Genomic DNA, 22,857 nt, shown 5'->3' on the forward strand with positions numbered 1-22,857 from the left:
TCTTATAAACACGGGGATGTACAGAGGACTAAATGCAGAAATAGAAGCCCGCTAACTAGTCTGCCTACGTGGCGGCCACATTGGTCAGGTCAACGTTGCCGTTAAAAGGCAATGGATGTACATTGGAAAATAAATCATAACTTGCTCTAATTACAATTACGTTTTTAATACGGGTAACTTTTTGTCAACGTCAACAGGTGCTGTTGTTACAGGAAATTAATGAAATAAAATATAAAGCACAAAAACGGAAAGATAAGCTTGTTATATTATCATTTTAAAAACTGCATTTAAATTTCAACACTTTATATGAACCATACACAGCATGGTCACTTGCCACATGAAGGGTTAAAACTATGTAACTGTTCTACAAACCCTGAAAGAGGGCCGTTTTACAAAATATTTTTGGTTGGCTTGTACTCCCACCTTGTAAATCAAAGGAAGTGAGTCCGGCGATGTGGTGTGGCCTTATTTATTTATTTTGGTTTTTAACTTTTTATTAACTATTAAAATTTTATTTCGAACATGAGAAAAATAAAATAAAATAAAACAAGTCGAAAAACAGAAACAATGTTAACGTAACATGTCCGAAGAGAAGCTGTCATGAACCGTAACAGGAGGAGAACCCTAATGCGTGACGTTTCTCACACAAGCTTTTATTTTACGGGAACTGGGGCTGTCATGCACGTTAACCCAAACGCCAGTGATTCGGCGATCGTTGGGCGGAGGATGTAAGGCAGCAGTCTGGCGTAGAATGACAGGAAGCCAGAGGCTGACAGCATCGATACCAATTGCTCGAGCAGATATTCGACAAATGGAGCGATACTGGACAGGACGGGACAGACAGGATTGATATTGAAACTGGATATCGAAATTACATGGGATAAGCTAGACGGGAAGGAAATGGAGATCGATATTAAACAGGACAAACTAGACGGGAACGAAACTGGAGATCAATATTAAACAGGACAAAATAGACGAGAACAATACCGGACAGGAAACACAGGCAGGGAACCGGACAGAGTCCAAACCCACGTCTTGCGGGGCAGAGGTACGTTGACAGACTGACAAAGGGTGAGTGAGAGCACTGAGCTTAAATAGAAGGGAAACCAATCTGTCAACGAGCCACAGCTGGCGCCACACGCGCAGGGCCAATTGTTCGCCATGGCAACCGTGACAGAGGCAGTAAGAAGCAAATTTTAAAAACAGTGAAACAATGTTAGCTTCCAAGAGGGACTGGCGCTACTAAACTTCTCAACTAGATTAAATAATTAACTTAATAAAACCAAAGACTCTTTTACCTATGAAAAGTTATTCCAGCTTTCCGGGACTCTGTGTTAAGGCGTTGAGTGCATCCACAGGCAGCACAATGAGCCGGGGTTCTCTTTTTGATTTTTTTTCGTTTCCATCCACATGTAGGGGAAGATTTTTATGATTTGACACGACTAGTTTGGGCTCGCAGTAGGCACGCCGGTCAAAGGGGCATTATTTAGTCTTTATATGTGTGCTTTAGAAGGCCTGGCCCTGCCAACTAAGAGTCTGAATGGCTAAACAACAGCTTTGTCATCTCTTATTATATGCTTCAGTGCCTGCAGAGCTGATTGTGAAGGCCCCCGGCTAGATATCTGACCCTGGCAACAGATAATGGCTGAAATGCCATTAAAGATGAAAGCACATGCCTGGAAGCATCACAACCAGGGTAAAATAAATAAAAGGAAGCTGACAATCATTTTGGAATTATTTAATAAGTATTAAGTGAACATGATTTCAGGCCTGCGTACAAGGCCTTGCAGGCCCTGACGACCAACCACTGTTAAATCACTCCAATAACAAGGCGTATTGTCCCTCTCCAATAATGATTAACATCCGAATAAATGATCTTCTGACTTTTTTCGCTCGGTACTCGATGAGCCTCCACTCTAACGAGGGCAAGCGGGTGAACATCAAATGAAAAAGATGATCTATTTTTAGTGTTCTGTACAAGCTGTGTACTCTGTAGGGGTCAATTGTGGTACGGTGAATAGAGCAAAGTACATGTGCTCAACTTTATCTATGATTCTGATGCTCCGCCCGTTGTTTTATTAAGCAAGTTCACAAACAAGACCAGCAGCTGTCATCTCGCAACATCTCCCGACTCCTCTTAACTGCTGGAAACACAGTGACTGTGAAAATGGCTACAGCTGGGAAGGTAAGTTGGATTTTCATGATTGTCGCTCATGGTTGCTAAATGTTAATTCTGTATTGGCGGGAGAGTTATATTCAGGGTTAGTACACTTTTTGCATGGCTAATTTTAAGAACTTTTCAAGCACTTTCAAGGCAAGTTTTTCAATTTTTCCAGTACCTCCAAAGAAAGAAGTCAAGCGCAGTTAAAAGGGAACCAGGTTGTTTTTGTTGACTTTGATAACTAAAATAACGTTGCTATTTTTCTGTTGTCACATACTTTGTGCTAATTTAAGTTGTTCCTATCTATGAACCACAATCTTTTTGTGTCAATTGGCTGCTATAAACTGACATGAATTCTGCTTCAACAATGGACGCGCTGCTTGGCTATGTTACACTTGTTCCCAAACACAGAAAAAGCTCTATAGGTGTTGGGTAAAAATGGAGTTCAGTATAGATGACAAAAAAGAAAGTACTGTGTGAATAAAAAGCTGAAAAAGTAGCCAAATTTTGAGTCATTTTAATGATACTGATTGCTCCAAGCAGAGTGCATTGAATCTTTTAATCTTAGAGACTGCTGATGGTTTGCCTTTTGTTTTACTTATTTTAATCTATATTTTTTGTGTGTCTTTCAGATAATCTGTGTCTAAATTAGTTAAAAGAGAAATGTAAATTGTTTTTTTTCGTAAGGTCGGTGATGCTTCACACGACCGCAATAATGAGGCTTGTCGGCGTTATTTTCACGCACTTTTGGAATTTAAAAAAATCTTCATTTATTGCTTGATCTTTAGAGTCAGAATGCCAAGAAACATGACAATGGGAACAATTTCAAGCACTTCACCTAAAATTCAAGTATTTCCTGACCTGAAAACACAACATTAAAATTCAAGCATTTTCAAGGAGTTCAAGCACCTGTAATCCTGTATATATCCGGACTAAATGTAACATTGTATTACTCTTCTAATCAAGTTATATTGAAGTAATAATTTGTAAAGAACCTTGACCCTATTTAAGTTGTTTTCATCACCCACTAACTTGCATTGGTTTAACTTTTGAAAGAGCAAATGTAGTTTGTATACCCTCCTGGTAGTAGTAGTGTGTGTTTTTCTCTTTATGGGGAGGCAGAGTGGATGACTGGTTAGCACAGTTGCCTCACAGTTCACAAGTTCTGGGTTAAATTCCAGTTACTGGCCTTCCTATGCGGAGTTCTCCTGTGTTTGTGTCCTCATGCATTCTTAAAACATCCATTGGCAGGTTGATTGGACTCCAAATTTTCCCTAGGAATGAATGTGTGAATAAACAGTTGTCTGTCTCTGTGTTCCCTGCGATTGGCTGGCAACCAGTTTAGGGTATCCCCTGATTTCAGATAGGATGGGGTTTCAGCACCCCTGTGCAGAAAATGGGTGGTTGGATTTTTGAGCACGATTTTACGGCAATATTGGGCCATATTTTTGAAAATAAATTATTATTTCAATAAAAACAGGCAGGACTTTTTAATATATGTTTTTCTTTTTTTGCCAAAGGGGGTTTTCCCCCAGCCACGTTATCACTAGCTTGCAAAAGACTTGTGATCATAATGTTACAGCTCTCATTCTTAACCTGCCTGGGCTGTTAGGAAATACTTGGTAGCACAGTACACATTTAATAGAATTACTCCATATCATTATTAGATTCCCAACTCAAACAAGTTCTCATGTGCCTTATTGTGTGTTTTTCATTTTTGTTTTGACATGATCTCAAGGTCATTAGATGTAAGGCAGCAGTAGCCTGGGAAGCAAAAAAGCCTTTGACAATTGAAGAGATTGAAGTTGAGCCGCCTGGGGCCAATGAGGTCCGTGTCAAGGTAAGAAAATAGAGATTCTTTCTTATTTTGGTGTGTTTTTTCATAAATGGAAACAAATTTCTATGGCAAAGTCCAGGATAAGTCTATCATCTGACTTCTTTGAATAAAACACCCAATGAGAGACAACAGACATCAATTTCAATTCACGAGGAGCTATAATTTACCGACCAGAACCTCAACAGCACTCCTTCTTACAAACACTTCAGTCACATAATTTGGGGGGGGGCGTATTGAACACTTCAATGTGACACAATCGCAAAGGCAGGCAAACAGCAAAAGGACTCTGGAATCATACCATTAGGACAATGCAGGTTGTCTCCCCAGGCCAAGGTTTGGCAAGCTTGGGTAGTTCACTCCCCACAAAATGGAAATCACCTGAGTTGAAAAATATAAACTTCCATAGACATCCAGGACCGGGTTGCCCACCTCTGGTTTACACCAACAGAACAATACTTTGAGGTGCTAAACTCCAATGAGAGTTTTCCAACATTGTTTAGTATGCCAGCAGCATTGAGAATAACAACAACCCTAGAAAACAAACAAAAAATGAAAAAGAAAAAAAGTCACGATGTACTGACTGACTGAGGAACTGCAGAAAAAGAAATTTGAATCCCCCAGCAAAACCGCAGACAACGTCTTTTGAAACACGCTGACGTTGCCGGGCAAATGCCATCGTGCGGCATGACTTACAATGTCGTCTCTCCTCTTAGATCCTGGGTTGAACAAACACCTCTAGGAAATAAACAAAATATCCCGAGCCCCCTCAGCCCCAGACATATCAGAACTGAACAAGAAAAGCATACTGCACTGAGTTAAACTCGACTCCTAAGCATTAGCATACTAATGAAGGCAATGTAGAATATGTTCTTGGTATTGAACTCAGGAATATGCCGATGTTTTAAGTTTATAAATAGTAGAGCATAAGGAGGGAAGACATCAATGGATTTTCAACTTGCAAATATAACAGGAGAGCACACAAACCTAGGATAAGAAATTCCAACCTGTTCTAAAAGCCCTCTCCTGATCCCTTTTTATTAATTAGATCATTAAAAAAGCATATTCACCCTTTTGTCTGTGAGGGCCACATAACTTTCCCCTTAGGTGTTTCAGTCTCTAACAGAAACTGTGTGACAATTGCATGAGTGCCCAGTAAAAATGTAATGTTTTTCCAGAAAGCCGCAGTCAAATAACCCTTCTCGGTTCTTCACACGACTTGACTTTACAAAACAAAAGTCAGAAATTGAATAATAACATTGTTTATGAAATAAATAATAGCCAAAAAACATTCTGTGGGTTCTTCACATAAATAAAGTCCATAGAACATTAACATTTTGTTGTGCTGTACACCGTCTCAACAAGTTCAGCTCAGTTGTCAGAGCCCTGGATTAACAGTGGTATAGATGACTTGCAAAAAAGCGGTAGATTAGATCTCATTATCACTACTCTTAGTCCCAGTATCATAATCATATTCTATTCTTATATTTTACTCCCAGCATTGTAAGTGGCAAATTTATTGTCATTGTAACATGTGAACTACATACCAAAATTAACATTTGTGTATGGTTCTTTAACTAAAACTAGATCAAATCTACTGCCTTTTCACAAGTCATCTATACCACTGTTAGTCCAGTGTCAAGAGTTCAGTGCTCTCAACACTATGACTTGAATGGTCACCCATAAATCCTTAACTTATACATCCAACTTGAACAGAGGTGGAAGTTATCTTTCAACAACATTAGATCTCTCTTTCCGTATCGTCTGCATTCATGTGAGGCCGCATACATTTCTTTTAAACCTTAAAGAACGATGACAAGTGAATGCAATTTGGTCCATCAACATGGCAACCACCAATGACAACAGCACAAACACCAGGTGTCATGAAAGCCGATTCAGAGCACCTGCGACTGCTTATTTGGCGCCAACAGCCCGGACAGCTGATTGGCTGATGTACTCCTTTTAAAGCCCCAACTTCCAAGAGATCCCTGTCAGATCGTTAAGCGAACCGTTGCTCCCAGCTCGGCAAGCTCTTGCGTCAGACTCTGTTCCTGCCCTGTTTTTTTCTGCCTGATCCTTGTTGCCAACCTATTTCCGGATCTGACTCTGCCCCATTCTGCCTGCCTGTTATCCGATCTGTTTTGCCCCGTTACCTGCCTGCCTCCTGTTGCCGACCTCGTTTCCAAACTTGACACCGCCCTTGCTCTCCAGTCCCGGCTAACAACTCGTAATTCCCGCCTGTCTTCGACCCTCCTCGCTGGACACAGAATTGCCACTTTTGCATCTCCTGCTCCTCTTGTCCGTCAACCATCGGATCCTGGAAGCAAGCCCTGCTATCCCTCTTTATTAATAAAAACTGAGAAAACGAGCGCTATTGGGTCCTGTGTCCATTTATGGTCTGTGACACTAGGTCTGTGTTGCAATCTGGCATTATTCTTCACAGTATGGTTGTCCCGGTTGCTGTCGCTAGAAATACAGGGCTCACATTTTTCCGTGCAGTATTAAACATGTATGTTCTTAAATTTGAGCATGTGACTTTTAATCACTTGCGCTCCATATTCCAGAATGTATGGTACATGTTATTCTTTTGGGAGCAGATGGTGGCAACGGGTGTCTGCCGTACGGACCTTTTCTATCTGCACGAAACGGACAAAGAGAACCTCTTTCCTCTTGTGCTTGGTCACGAGGGAGCAGGCATTGTGGAAAGTGTCGGACCCGGGGTCACAGAATTTCTGCCCGGTCAGTTGATCTCTGACCACACATTTGTTCCATAAACTTGGAGGATTTTTGCTAGCTCCCATATTTTTAACAACACTGTTTTTTTTCTTTTAGGTGACAAAGTTATTCCCCTCATCATCTCCCAATGCAGAGAGTGTCGCTTTTGTAAGAGTCCCAAAACGAACCAGTGTGAAAAAGCATGGTGAGTTACTGCCTTTTCACAAGTCATGGAGCCCTAAGCAAAATTAGATTACACGATAATTTGTATACCTACTAGAACTCATTCTATGTTCTACTCCAGGGGTGGGCAACAATTTGGTGTCGGGGGCCGCATGTGATATGTTATAATTCTTTTGAAATAGATAAGTTTCATCAATTGGCTTTGAAACGACCACAGTTAGAGCAAAATAGTGTATTAGGTCCCTGTTTTAAGCACTTCATTTTTTAATTTAGTTTTGAAGCATTACTGTTGGGTCTTTTTAGTTTTTTTTTTTTTTTCTTATTTCTGAAGTTGGATTCTTATTGAAGTTCTGTAGTTTTTTGTCGTGTTACTGTAGTTTTTTACTGTAGTATTTTTGTGATATTTCCATAGGATAATTTTTGTAGTATCGCTATTGTAATTTGCAGTACTTCTGTTGTAAAACACTTGTAGTAGTATTTTTGGAGTAATATTTCTCTGGTAGTTTTTTATTTTGGTATTATGTATTGGTATTTTCATAGTATTTCAGTAGAAGTATAATTGTTGTATTTCCAAAGCAGTATTTTAGTAGTATTTTTTTATAATTTTGGTAGCATTTCTGTAGTAGTATCTTTGCCATATTATTTTAGTGTTTTTGTAATATTACTGTAGTTGTCTTTCTGTAGTATTTTTGGAGAAAATAATTCTGTAGTGGTATTAAGTTATATAGTACTACTGTCTAGAACAGGGGTGTCAAACTAATTTTAACTCGAGGGCCACACGATAAGACAAACATTCTGTCGGGGGCCAGACTAGTAGATTAAAGAGAAAGAAAAATAGATAAAGAAATAAGAGAAACAGGGAGGGATAAGGAGAGAGGGCAGGGCAAAGAAAGAAAAAGAGAGAGAGGGAGAGAGCGTGAGAAACAAAAGATAAAAAGTCGTGAGATAGGGGAAAAAGAAAGGGAGAGGAAGAACGAAATCCAAAGAGATATAGAAAGACAGAAGGAGAAAAAGGAGAAAAGAAAGCACGAAGGGTAGAAAGAGAGAAAGAGAAAAGAGAGAAAAAAGGAAGTTAGAGCAAAATAAGTTAAAAAAACACAGAGAGAGAAAGAAACAAAGAGCAACAAAGGAAGAGAAAAAGAGAGACACAGAGAGTGAAAGAGACAGAGAGTGGAAATGGGTGGAAAAGAGAGAGAGAGAGAGAAATAAGTACAAGTACAGTGTCTTTGTTTGAGGCACCTGGCTTTGGCAACATCAAGTTGACATATTTCAACCTGCAGCTTGTTTTTCTCTTGCGCTTCTCTGAGTGTTGTCTCGCGGGCCGGATTCAATCCCTTAGCGGGCCTGATCTGGCCCGCGGGCCGCCTGTTTGACACCTGTGGTCTAGAATATCTGTATCCCTGTTTTTAAGCACCATATTTGATATTTAGTATTTTAGTTATTGTGTAGTATTTTTGTTGTATTTCTGTAGACATATTTTTGAGTGGACACACAAATTGACAATTTTGGCACCAAAAAAATTAACTACTCTTGAGGGTCCCCTAGTGGTTGCGGGGCCCTAAGCAGACTCTTAGCCCGCTTGGGGTTTTGGGGTTTTTAAGGGTTATTGATCTATCGTCGTTATTCATTATCCATTATCCGTTATCGGTCAGTTCATAATACGCTACAAAGCCTAGGAGCCGGGACACTTACTCTCAGCCAAAAGGTCAAGCTAAGGTCCTAGCCCTAAAGCCTTGCTGCGATCATTGCGAATGCACCGTTCCCGGAGGTACTGCAATACCGGGCCGATGCGTGGAGTGGACAGAGCAAGCTCATATTCCATCTCCGAAATGCAAAAATCAAAGATAGTGACTATGCCATGGCCCAGATCTGGACAGTATGCATTATTCAGTTCCTTCCATCCATCCATCCGTTATCTGCACCGCTTACCCTCAGTAGGGTCACGGGGGTGCTGGAGCCCATCCCAACTATCTTCCGGCAGTGGTCAGGGTACACCCTGAACTGGTTGCCAGCCAGTCGCAGAGCACACAGAGACAGACAACTTACTCGCTCAGTCACACCTAGGGACAATTTGGACCGGCTAATTAACCTGACATATATGTTTTGGGAATGTGGGAGGAAACCAGAGTGCCCGGAGGAAATCCACACAAGCATGGAGAGAACATGCAAACTCCACACAGAAAGTTTCGATCCCATGACCTCAGAACTGTGCCACACACGCACTAACCACTGCGCCGCCGTGCTTCCCCAGTATTGATTTTAAAAAGCAAAAAATAATATGAACATGCATTATTAAAACAAAATGTTAGACATGGCCCTATCTATACATAAGTCTCAGGGCGGACATACCAAATGCAAGGGGGACAAATTACTATTATTACACCTAAAATGTTTTTGCCCATCACTGTATCTTATGTTTTTCAGGGATGTGTTTCACGATTAGTTTAATTTTTAATGTGTAGTTTATTTTTAATTGTATTTGTTGTTGCACTGAAAGTTTTCAGTATTTTTAACGGACATTTTGCTGTGTCATGCAGGGTTTCCAAGTTGCTCTGTATAAAAACATTAAAATGGGTTAAAGGTTTACGGCAAACTGAAAAAAATAAAAGTTATTGTCACTAAACAGAATAATAGATATTTTAAAAACACATTATTTTGTGGAGAATATTACATTATTAGTAGTAATATCTAAGACCCACAAAACCTGTCTTTTTCCTGCTTGTTTTTTTTCATTTTTTAATGTATTTGTCCTTATTTTCTTTTGCTTCCCCCCCTCTACTTTTTATTCATTTTTTCCACTATTTTTATTATGTTCTCCTTTATCCTTTGTATTTTTTTTCTTTTGTTTATTTTAACTTTTAATTTTTTTATTGCTTTTCCTCTTTTTATTTTTTTCTTGTGTTTTTTCGTCTTTCTTTCTTTTTCCTATTTTTCATTTATTCTTCTGTTTTTATCGTAATTATTTTATTTTCATTTTTTTCTCTTTTTTTTATCTTTATTTTATTGTTTCTTCTTTTGTCTTTTATTTTTCTAGTTTTTATTTTCAAACTCACCTCACCGCTACATCCATTTTTTTTTTTGGGTGGAAAGAGTTTGTCAAAAAAAGGTTATTACCTAAGGCCTGAGCATTTCCCAATAGTCCTCAACTGTTCCAGCCCCACTCATCCCAATGACTCAGACAAGTTCTTCTTTGATTGAGAACGTATATTAACAAAAACTGCTCCTTTATGAAAAGTATGTGCTGAAAAGCACCATGCTTTATATCCCCGAGCACCTGATTGGTCATTGCAAAGAGACGGGATGACGGAGTGAAGTTATTAAACGAGACATTAATCACTTGATAGGTGACATTTACGTCATTACAAAATAGTTCCCCTCGATGGAACATCAGCTCGAATCTTACGGCTTTCGTCCTTCCTCTGCCAAGCGAACACCGCGGATAAAAAAAACCCCGCCGACCCCCCCCTGATGTTCTCTATCCTTTAGTCAGTGTTGGGCGTGTTACTGAAAAAAGTACCATATTTTCCAGACTATGAGTACCTTCAGAGTACAAGTCGCACGAGCTAAACAGTTGCGCCCCAATGTTCCCCACCCCCTAACAAGCATCACTAAAATGACTTTGTATCTAATTTTTGGGGGAAATGTAAACGAACAGTAAAGCACAAAGTGTTTGTTCCTTGCATAGAAATCAATTCTGAGCAAGTTAGAAATATTTACTTTGGTATTTTCTGAACGTTTGCCGCCCCGAGACTATGGGGTCATTGGTTCGAGCCCTGCCTGAGTTACACCTAAGACAACATTGGTAACCATTCCCTCCCTGCTTGGCGCTCGGCATTAGGGGTTGGATTGGGGTTTGGTCAGCTAATGACTAGTACGATCCTGAAAGAAAGAAAGAAAGAAAGAAAGAAAGAAAGAAAGAAAGAAAGAAAGAAAGAAAGAAAGAAAAAAAAACACATATATATATATATATATATATATATATACCTATATATATATATATATATCTAGATATGTGTATATATATATGAAAAGTGTGAATAATTTCACAGATTAGTCCCCAACGGCGTATAAATCGCACCCTGGCCAAACAATTAGAAACAATATAGTCCGTTAAATACAACAATAAGTTACAGTTACTAGTTACTATATTCAAAAAGTAATTCAGTTACCTGCAGAATACAGGCACCAAAAAGTAGTCCTTTCCTCTGACAGTACCTATCAAGTCACAAATTAACATATATACTTACACATAGACAAGATGCTCCATATCCATTTTTGAACGGTGCTTCAAACCAATCAAAGATCCGATTTTCCATTTTGCCTTTAATAAGTAGCCTAAAAACGCACCATGCAACAGTGGGGTTACAAAATGATATTAATAACGCGTACTTGTTACGGAGAAAAGTAATTGCGTTCCAGGAATGCATTCTTCCAACACTGCTTTTAGTTCACAGCTTTTGTCTCATGGCAATGAATAATGAATCATTTTAATGATAACTTTCACAAACTTTACGTAAATCAGCAATATTCTACATCATGGTTCAGGAACCTTTTTGACCCAAAGAGCCATAATAGGAAAATATTTTAAACCACGGCATATATTTTAAGACAAATTTTAGCAAAACCGCCAAACCTGCTCTCCAGACAAAATCTAATTTTTCAGCGCATTTTATTTCACAGTGTGATGTTAAAAAATTAAATACAATTTATGAAACAAGAATAATATCAGAACCTGTATCCCATACCAACATAAATACCACTTTAAACTTGTCTCCCTCATACAATTACTTACTTTAACCTTTGTTTTACATAATAACAGTTTCAAAAATACATGCAAGCAGAGTTCTTCTGTAAATACTGCAAACGAGGATACTGACCATTTATTTTCAGTAGAGAAAAGTACACTTTGTGCATAGCCATGCCTACCCCTTCTGCTTACCCAATGAAATTGCTCTGTGTATTTGGCTGGCATTTCTAACTGATTAGTTTTTCTGTGAGTTTTTATCATCAAGAGTCTCATCAGTGAACCTTAATTGTTCAATGAGCTTCCATATAAAGGATTGCTTAGTGACCTACAGCCAAAATGGGGTTTGTTGATGTGGCACCTTGACTGCAAACTGTGGTGGGCAGTATGCTCTTTGTATACTGGACCACACCATAATTAATACTAGTGATTTGCTAGCTATGCGCGTAGAACATTCAATTTTGCACATATGTCAGGAGGACCAGAACAGAGCAGGAGACCCCAGAGCGTTTGTACAGTTCTTTATTTGGGGAAGCGTAAGGGTTAGCGGGAGACGTGATCAATCGTAGCGTGGGACGAAGGCAGGTCGAGTTTACCAGGACTGAAGAGAAGATCGTAGCGTGGGACGAAAGCAGGTCGAATCGGAGGCAGGCAGAATCAGGTAAACAAGTCAAAAATACACAGGAAAATCAGGCGAGTCAAACGGGGTAAAAAGTAATCCTCCGACCAAGAGTTCTCCGCGTAACGCGTTTAAAAAGGGAGCATTAACCAATCAGGAAGCACATTCCAGCGCGCCACATGATTACCCCAGGTGGCTCCACTTGGGTAATCATGACAGAACCCCCCCCTCAAGGAACGGCTCCAGAAGTTCCCCAGAAAAAAAAAAATAATAAACCCACGGCACGTCACAGGGTAACACAGGAAAATCAGGAGAGTCAACTCAGAAGACTCGTACTCAGGGCGGACATGTTCAGAAGAGTCGTACTCAGGGCGGACATGTTCAGAAGAGTCGTACTCAGGGCGGACATGTTCAGAAGAGTCGGACTCAGGGCGGACATGTTCAGAAGAGTCGGACTCAGGGCGGACAGGTTCAGAAGAGTCGGACTCAGGGCGGGCAGGTTCAGAAGAGTCGGACTCAGGGCGGGCAGGTTCAGAAGAGTCGGACTCAGGGCGGGCAGGTTCAGAAGAGTCGGACTCAGGGCGGGCAGATTCAGAAGAGTCGGACTCAGGGCGGGCAGATTCAGAAGAGTCGGACTCAGGGCGGGCAGATTCAGAAGAGTCGGACTCAGGGCGGGCAGATTCAGAAGAGTCGGACTCAGGGCGGGCAGATTCAGAAGAGTCGGACTCAGGGCGGGCAGATTCAGAAGAGTCGGACTCAGGGCGGACATGTTCAGAAGAGTCGTACTCAGGGCGGACATGTTCAGAAGAGTCGGACTCAGGGCGGACAGGTTCAGAAGAGTCGGACTCAGGGCGGGCAGGTTCAGAAGAGTCGGACTCAGGGCGGGCAGGTTCAGAAGAGTCGGACGCAGGGCGGGCAGGTTCAGAACAGTCGGACTCAGGGCGGGCAGGTTCAGAAGAGTCGGACTCAGGGCGGGCAGGTTCAGAAGAGTCGGACTCAGGGCGGGCAGGTTCAGAAGAGTCGGACTCAGGGCGGGCAGATTCAGAAGAGTCGGACTCAGGGCGGGCAGATTCAGAAGAGTCGGACTCAGGGCGGGCAGATTCAGAAGAGTCGGACTCAGGGCGGGCAGATTCAGAAGAGTCGGACTCAGGGCGGGCAGATTCAGAAGAGTCGGACTCAGGGCGGGCAGATTCAGAAGAGTCGGCATGGGAGTCGAACAGGCAGGCATGGGAGTCGAACAGGCAGGCATGGGAGTCGAACAGGCAGGCATGGGAGTCGAACAGGCAGGCATGGGAGTCGAACAGACAGGCATGGGAGTCGAACAGACAGGCATGGGAGTCGAACAGGCAGGCATGGGAGTCGAACAGACAGGCATGGGAGTCATTGCGCAGTCATACGGCCGGAGGTGCCTTTGCCAATTTTGCCACTTCGGAAAGGACTTGCCGAACTGCACATTCTGAAGGGGAATTGCGCTTCTGATTCAGGCTTTCATAGTGGTCAGGGGGCAAATGTACGAACGCGGGGTCCATTCTGGTCGGAGGATTCTGTCAGGAGGACCAGAACAGAGCAGGAGACCCCAGAGCGTTCGTACAGTTCTTTATTTGGGTAAGCGTAAGGGTTAGCGGGAGACGTGATCAATCGTAGCGTGGGACGAAGGCAGGTCGAGTTTACCAGGACTGAAGAGAAGATCGTAGCGTGGGACGAAAGCAGGTCGAATCGGAGGCAGGCAGAATCAGGTAAACAAGTCAAAAATACACAGGAAAATCAGGCGAGTCAAACGGGGTAAAAAGTAATCCTCCGACCAAGAGTTCTCCGCGTAACGCGTTTAAAAAGGGAGCATTAACCAATCAGGAAGCACATTCCAGCGCGCCACATGATTACCCCAGGTGGCTCCACTTGGGTAATCATGACAACATATGCATATCAGAATGCTACAGGTGCAATCTGTATGAATATTATTTTATCTTTGAGCCATTTGTACTTATCAAAAGAGCCATATGTGGCTTGTGAGCTATAGGTTCCTGACCCCTGTTCTACATCAAAACTTTCATCTTGTCCAGGCATGTCGTACCTCACAATGTCAGCCAAGCGCCTTCCTCCAAGTTGAGCTGCAAGGGGAAGAAGCTGTTGCAGTTTATGGGAATCAGCACCTTTTCGCAGTACAGTGTGGTGAACCAAATTGCTCTGTCCAAGATCGACCCAGCCGCACCGTTGGAAAAAGTCTGCCTCCTTGGCTGTGGGATTTGTACCGGATTTGGAGCGGCAGTAAATAATGCTAAGGTATGGGGAGACAATATCAGGTGTGTTTGTGCCATTTTTAAGGAATTTGTACAAAATTATACTTAAGTGAAGTTTATAAAATGTAGCATACGGACAACTTTCATGTTTTTTAACAAGTGCTTGTCGATAGGAATCCGCAAAGCAAGGACAGTCACAGCAACCTAGCAGGTCAGCTCAAGTCTCCTATTTCATATCTGAGTGGCCTAATCTAACAATCCCCTATTGATTGACCATACAGGTCACTCAACTAAACTTGAGCTATTGATTAAGAGCTTCTAAATCCCCCAGTTGGGCAAGCCCAAAAGGTCAGCTCATTTTACATCGTTTGTGTATGTAAAATCCTTATACATGCGCGTGGTCCCCTACAAGGCAATACTGCTTATTACGGGTCTGCCCCCCTCGGACATGCCCCCCTCAATCGCCAGCAACTTCATGGGACACAGGATGTGGGGTTTGCAAGGGTGGACTGGACTAGCACTGCGGCCTTCAACCTGGTTGTGGCCAGGTCTTGTTCACCATTAGGAACCTGAGGTGCCTGTGAGCAAGACAGAGGAGGGTTCGGTGACGGGTAGGGACCGACCCAGGTGCCGAGGTGACTCCGAGTACAAGGCCCCGGCACCCCCTTGGGAACACTACAGAATGTGATGAACCCGAGGGGGACGGAGTGACCCTGCGATGAAACCAAACCTGGACACACTGGCACGTCGGTCTAAAATCCCGCACGCATTGCATTTATCGGTCACAGATCAATAAAGTTGGAAAAAAATGAAAAATCCTTCCAAGACAGGACATTCTATACTTTTGTTATTTAACATGTTACACAGTTATTTGTTATGATTTGAAAGTAGTGAGGCAGGAACTGCAGGCATACTGTAGGTGCTTGAAATAGGAACGGTATTTATTCACAAAATCAGGACCAAAGTACCAAACAAGCAAGTGGACACAAAACAACAACCAAAAGGCCAAACCTAGAATCGGAAAATGCAAGTAGAAAAGTAACAAAGAAACCAAAAATACCTGGCATGGTTGTGAAAATGACACAAGCAGAATAAAAGGAGAATTCAAAACGACCAGACAGAGTTTCCTAAACAAATATGCAATTTTAAAGGGTTCAGGAAGATTGGGCACAGGTGTTTAATAATAGACACACGTGTTCAAAATGCCAATGGGGGCCATCTGGTGGAGGGAGGTATACCAGCCCTAACAGTTATTAGCGCAGATAAAACAGGGGAAAACTAGGACATTTAAGAGCTAAATTTTGTCTACGATTCCTAAAACTAAGACCTTTTCAATGCCTTAATTTCAGCAGTCAAATTTAAGACTTTTCAAGTTTCTAAGACTTTGGGGGAACCCTGATATATGACTATACAAACATTTTTATCCCCAGGTGCAACCGGACTCGACTTGCGCTGTTTTCGGCTTAGGGGCGGTGGGTTTGGCTGCAATCATGGGCTGCAAATATGCCGGAGCCAAAAGAATTCTTGCCGTGGATATAAACGCTGACAAGTTTGAAAAAGCCAAAGAGTTTGGAGCCACCGAATTTGTAAATCCGAAGGATCATAAGAAACCCGTCAACCAAGTGATAGCCGAGATGACCGACGGTGGAGTTGACTACTCGCTGGAATGTGTCGGGGATGTCAAACTAATGGTGAGTCGGGCTGCAACAACGAATCGATAAAATCAATCAAAATTGCTTATTAAAAGAATTGACAACTAATTACCTGATCGATTCATTGTGTTGCACAATTTATGAGCCACTAAGCACATTAATCAATGTAAATAAGTGCAGTGGATCTCGTGAAGTTGTAATATTGCAGTACCACTTTGGTCCAGCAGAGAGCATGTTGGGACCGTTTCCATAAAAATATCTTACTTTATTTTTTCAAAGATTTTTCATTGAACATTGAATCAATTCAAACAAAATCGTCATTGAACAGTAAAACAATACAAAGTTAACAAGGGAACAGAAAGTGATGCAGAAATACAGGAAAAAATATGAAAATAAGTAATAAAATATGTAAAGTAAAAATAAATATACTGATGATGATATATTTATCCCAACACAAAGGGGAGCCTTTTAAGCACAGTGTTTATTATTCGCACATTGGGAATTTTGATCACATTAAAGGATTTTTTTTTTTAAACAGTTTTAAAAGTGGGTTTACATTTTTTATATTTTTGCTACACATATTTAAATAAAATTTATTGCGCTTTCTACGTTGACTTGACTTGACTTGTGTTTTGTGTGAAAAGTCTAAGTGTAATATGATCTTTGAATAAGGTACTACGAAAAGCGTATATTACACATTTGCAGGTATATAGCATGCATTTGTATATATTTTTTAAATTGTTGTATTATTATTTGTCATATTATAGAATATTCTGTTGTGTTGTGCTCTATTTTTCCAATCTGTAGAAAACGTCAATATTTGTATACAGGGAGAAATTAAAACTATCTTTTTTAAAAATCCGATCCATTGAATAGTCGAAAGAATAATCAACCGAGTCATCGATTATTAAAATGATTGTTAGTTGCAGCCCTAATGGTGAGAAAATATTAGGGGGAGGGGTCTGTGTGAAACAATCCTGCAAGATAAAGGTCTTCCTTTCCTGTCTAGCGTACCGCCTTGGAGTCTTGCATGCCGGCCTGGGGAGTGAGTGTGATTGTTGGCTGGACCGACAAGGAGGATTTCTCTGCCCGTCCCAATGATCTGATTGGTGGGCGGACATGGAAGGGTTCTGTGTTTGGAGGTAAATATTCTAGAGCAGAGTTCTCCAACATGTTGCCCGGGGGCACCAGAGTGCCCCTTAGGACAGCTGAGGTGCCTGCAAACCTGTACTGAATATAACACACCAGTGCTTGGTCATTGTGATTTTTAAGTCAAATTAATGTTTTACTTGGCTAAGTCTATTCCACTCTACTTTCAATGACTAATCCAGTAACAGGGTTCGTACAAGTGCTCGAAATCCTTGAAAAGGCTTGAATTTTAATGTTGTCTTTTCAAGGTTTGAAATGTGTATACATTTTGGGTGAAGTGCTTTTAAATGCTTGAAATGGTTGCTATGTTTCTCGGCAGTCTGACTCGAAAGACCTCACATTAAATGAAGAAAAATAAGTCTGCTTAAAAACTGCTTTACCATTCCATTTCTTCTTCTCTCGTGATTACCAGCAAATGACATTAGTTTGTACTGCGTTGTCAATGTAAAGCGTCAATTCCCACTAGAACCAACCTTTCGACATTAAAGCGGTAGCTTTTATCGAGCACTCTATTTTTACGCGCAATTTTCTCCAAAATATAAAAAATACAACCAAAAATATGTTTGTTTATAACTGGAAGTTGCAAAATTTTATCTAAAGTAATGCAGCCATATACTATATTACTCGTGTCAAGAGTTTTGGAGAAGTGTATATTAATGTTTTTTAATTGGAAAGTGTTTTAAGGGGCCAAAAGCAGTAGTGTAACACAGTAGTGCTGGCAGGTATGCATTGTTTTTGTTGGTGGGATCAATTATAATAATAATAATAATAATAACAACAACTATCAGTCAATAACTATTATAATTAACAATATAATAATGTATTATTTCTTCTTTTCAAATTACTGGAGAAATTAAAAAAATAAGCTTTGAAAGTCCTTAAAAAGTGCTTGAATTTAGCCGTGAGAAAGGGGTACGAACTCTGTGATAATTACATAGGAACAAAATAATAGTGAAATGGTTACTTGTTTTTTTAGAAGTAGTGCATTGGCACATTCACCTTGCACGCGAAAAGGTCCCTGGTTCGGGTGGAAACACAAGTTGGCCTGGAGATGAATGGACGCCATTAGGCTGTACTTGCCCAAGACACATCACAGGAAACGGTGCCCCTACGACCCTAGTGGTTAATGGATCCAACCAATCAACCATTTAAATGGTCTGCATTTATATAGCACTTTTCAAGTCAATGAAGACCTCTCAAAGCGCTTTACAATTTGCTTCACGCTTACCCATTCACACACACTCAAACACCGATAGCAGTGTCAGCCATGCAAGGCTACCTGCTTATCAGGGGCATTAGGGGTTCCGTGTCCAGCCCAAGGACACTTCGACATATAACATGGAGGCGTTTGGAATCGAACCTGCGACCTCTTGATCCCAAAGCGAAAAGTAGCTCTGAGCTTGTAATATGTTGGAGACCCCTGATCTAAAGGATTCTGTTTGAATCCAATCCTTTCAATTATAGCATTGTAAAAATGCTTATGATTAAGTCTGATTAAGGTGAATGTGTCAAAAAATAAAAGCATATGCGTTCTGTGTTAGCTAAACACTTTTGAAAATGGGTTATGTTTCAGAGATTGTTTTGTGACTTTTGCTTTTTTTCCCTACTGTCTGAATCAGGATTTAAAGGTAAGGACGGCGTGGCTGAAATGGTTTTAGCCTACATGGACAAAAAAGTGAAACTGGACGAGTTCATCACCCACAAAATGCCTTTGGACAACATCAATGAAGCCCTTGAACTGCTAATGCAAGGCAAAAGGTATCACTGAAAACATTGATTATTCAATTATCGCGCAGATACTTTTAGGTTTTGTCTTTGTCTGTTTGTTCCACAGCATCCGAACAGTCCTGAGTCTGAGTCCACAATAAATCTGTTGCTAGAGGGATACCTAAACAACCTTCCATTACTCCAAAGCTGTTATCATTCCTTAAATTCTGATTTATCGCACTCCAGTCCATGAATGCCAATTGTGACTTTAAAACAATGCAAACAACTCCAATAGATGGATTTATCAGAGATTTGTTCACATTAGATCAAACTGAGAAAAATAAAATACATTGGTGACTTCTAAGTTATTCTTTTTACCATATAAAGGTTTTCACATCATGTGCAGACATACACACTCAATTAGCACAGGAACAGTTCAAGAGGGTAGACGGTACAGAGGAGCAAAAGAAAAAAAGTCAAAAGAAAACGAGTGAAACCAGGAAAATGAGCCACGTTTGGACTCTTAAACTATATTGATGACTCCAAAGCAGTATATGATGTCTGCAAAACAAGAATTTTATATAGAGCCAGCTCAAGCGACAACCTCCACAGGTAGCTTAGAACTGTACAGTACACACAAGTTTAAGAGCCGTTTGGGAACCAAAAGAGACGGCTCTTTTAGGTGAGCCGAGTGAAAAGAGCCAGTACAGTACTTTGAAAAGAGATGGGATTCCCTCAGTGGTATGGTGTTATTCATGTTGAACATGAAATCATTTAGTTCTTATTTAAATAAGACCTATATGGGATAAACTCATATTAGTAACTTTTGGTATCATCTTAAGAAACAGGAGACATTATTTTTAGCTCATGAGGAGATGTAGTCAGTTCTAGGCCTGATTCTCATTTCACCATAACCTGAGAGTCTTCTCTATTTTATTACAACCAGTCAGTAAGTTGTTAAGGAATAGCTGTTCACACATTACACTATCATAACACAAGGAACATGAAACAGACTGGGGTTACAAATACATGACAATGCAGCTGTTCTCCGGCAAATAGTTGATTATGTTGAGTTGTTCACCAAGTAATAAGACTTTTTGAAATAAGGAAATACTACTTAACTGTAAGGATCTCTGTAATGCTCAATATTTATAGTTAATTCATTCTAAATTTACAATAATCCTGACAGCAGTATAAACCACTCTTCTTGAATATACTGTATTCTGTAATTTGGGTTCGAGTGACTCATGTTGTAAAGCACACTGGTGAACAGATACCTCACAAAGGTTCCTATTCCCATGACAACACACTGCAGCAATACTGTAAGTTTTCTTTGTTTTTCAACCATGTTCATACATAAATAAAACTATTGCAATTGTGTTCAATACTTTTTAAAATAAAGTGTTGGCCATCTCATTTATGAAGGTATCACATTAAAACATATCATAAATGTTCGTTTATAAAAGAAATAGTGCAAGCAATAAAGTTGACAACTTAAGACTGCAATGTTTGTATAACAAAGCCGAAGAGGACAGTCGACAAAGATCAAAACAAAACAAACTAGTTTCACATTTTCCATATATTGCACTACATGATCTTTCTTTAATATATATATTTTTTAATAGACCAATCAATAAGTGTGAAAATATATATTTTTTCACATTTTGCAAGCCAGAGCTAATGTTAGCCACGACCGTCAGTATCTTTTTAGCTCAGAGCACCCATGTCCAAATTTCAGCACGGGGTCCAGTTACGGCCGGGATCAAATTTTTTACTGGCCCGTAACCTCGGTCATTAAATTGAAAAGATGTGGCCCACCAGTAATGCTGACCGTAGTATAAAATACATTTTTACATAAAATGTTTACCATTTTACCAGATAATGGACACAGCCCTTTGGCCACCTTGCCCATGGCTTTCTGTGAGAATTTTAGCCGACCCCATTTCTGTCATGGCGACTGTAAATAATAAAAGGAAGGTTGACTTTGAACTCTGCTGCTTCCAGGACAAGTGGAAATTTGAGTATTTTTTCACAGAATTCTGAAACAATTGCATCTGCCTAATCCACCAAGAGACTGTGGCTGTTTTAAAAAATATATAATAACAAGAGGCATTGCTAAAGGAAACATGCTGACTACAAAAGCCTACCGGAAACGAACACTGTGAAAAGGTAAAGCAACTGGAAGCTGTTTAAACAGCACAGCAGCGCTTTTTCACAAGACCCTGCGAGTCAAATGAAATCGCTACCAAGGCAACTACCAAGGCGAGCTACGAGGTCGCGACGCTGATCGCCAAGCACTGCAAACACTTCACGGAAAGTGACATTATTAAAGACTGTTTAAAGATTGCCAGGTTGAATCGTCGGCCCTCACGCATTTTCAGTTTACCAAATCTGGCCCGCTTCCTGAAAAGTACAGACACCCCTGGCAAAGACAGTGGACCTATGAGCCATATATTCTAAAAAATGACCTTTATAGTCAAGAAATCAAGTATTTGAAAACTCTGCTATTTTGCCCTTTGGTCCACTTAGAAATCATGGAGGGCTTGGAAATTTTCATCGTAGGTGCATGTCCACTGAAAAAGAGATAAACTAAAAAGAAAAATCCCGAAATCACAATGCAAGATTTTTTAACGATTTATTTGTGTGATATGTCGTATATAGAAGAAGTTGGATGATAAACATTTTTTTTCAAGTTACCTGTTGCCAAGACATGACATCCAGGTCCTGACTTGTAAAATAATCTGCTTGCTTCAGTCATTTGTCTTCTTTGCATATGCGCAGATGGAAAAATTACAGCTTGACTAGTTTCCCCTGGTCTCTAACGGTAGCCTCCTTGACGCCATTGAAGCTTGCTTGCAGTTCTAATTCATACCCGTATGTTTTCCCATAACTTTTCGTTTTCTACTCGTAGCTTTTTGACACGTATCAGCGGCTGTTTTTATTTTTGTGTTTCGTTCGAGCACCATACCACTTTTGATTGACATGCAAAAAATATTGTAAACACACAAATCAAGACGTTTACACGTATAAGTCGTCATTTTGTGGTGGGCGAGCGATTCTCTCTTTGGAGCAACATTTCATGTCTGCATCTTTCTCTTCCCCTGATTTTTCTTTAAAAATCTGCAAAACGTTTATAAAGAGTACTTGATTGATTCACCTTAGGTGTTTGCAATCATTTAACCCTAAATAAAAGGCATTAGATATATTCCTTTATTATTTTAGATCATTTTTTGGTCACACACATGCTCAATTGTATTGTGTCACAGTGCATTGTAATCAACTTCCTGGGGTTGTTGGAATTTAATTATCAAAATGCACCGTTTACTAAATCGTTCAAATTAGTTATCTGACTCCATTAACCAAACACAACCTACATTCATCCAACAATCATGTGCGCTCATTTCTTGAGAGAAAAAAAATTACCAGGAAGTCCTTTCACACAGGGGCGGGTGTTTATTTTTCCTAACAGAAGAACTAAGTGTACTCCATCGGAGACGGCTGAAGTAGTGACGTTGGAATGTCTGGGAAGCCTCCTTCTGAAGTCCTTTAGCTTTCTCTTATTGGCTCACGTCTCCCCGCAAGATGGCGTCTCTGCTCCTCCCATGGGCGCGCCAAGCGGTTGTTTGCGCCCCACAATCTCACAACACAGCGCCTTGTTGTCAGCAAATCAACGAGTCCTGTTATCAAAATTTCCTAGACAAAATATTATGCATTTCAAACAGCCTGCCCTGACATTGAACTACAGCCCAGTCAGAGAATATCTTTATTGCATTAAACTGAGTCAATCGTATAAAATCCTTTATAGTCAAATGTATAAAATCCTTTAAGGTGTAGGCCATAGAATTATAAAAACTTT

At 40.4% G+C, this 22,857-nt stretch overlaps 1 protein-coding gene and 1 pseudogene across 1 annotated transcript; one reads left to right on the forward strand and one right to left on the reverse strand.

The window, feature by feature from the left end:
- Positions 1–2,083: 2,083 nt before the first annotated feature.
- On the forward strand, positions 2,084–19,365 carry LOC148351427 (alcohol dehydrogenase 1-like). The gene is made up of 9 exons (XM_088354514.1): positions 2,084–2,185; positions 3,900–4,001; positions 6,593–6,734; positions 6,828–6,915; positions 14,317–14,536; positions 15,924–16,184; positions 17,155–17,287; positions 18,914–19,052; positions 19,129–19,365. Exons 1-9 carry the CDS (start codon positions 2,168–2,170, stop codon positions 19,160–19,162), a joined length of 1,137 nt encoding a protein of 378 aa, XP_088210640.1. The 5' UTR covers positions 2,084–2,167; the 3' UTR covers positions 19,163–19,365.
- LOC148351428 (U2 spliceosomal RNA) lies at positions 8,640–8,764 on the reverse strand (annotated as a pseudogene).
- Positions 19,366–22,857: the final 3,492 nt, after the last annotated feature.

Source organism: Urocampus carinirostris, chromosome 15 (genome assembly GCF_059441175.1).
Source record: "Urocampus carinirostris isolate Australia breed hairy pipefish chromosome 15, RoL_Ucar_1.0, whole genome shotgun sequence".
NCBI classification, from domain to species: domain Eukaryota; kingdom Metazoa; phylum Chordata; class Actinopteri; order Syngnathiformes; family Syngnathidae; genus Urocampus; species Urocampus carinirostris.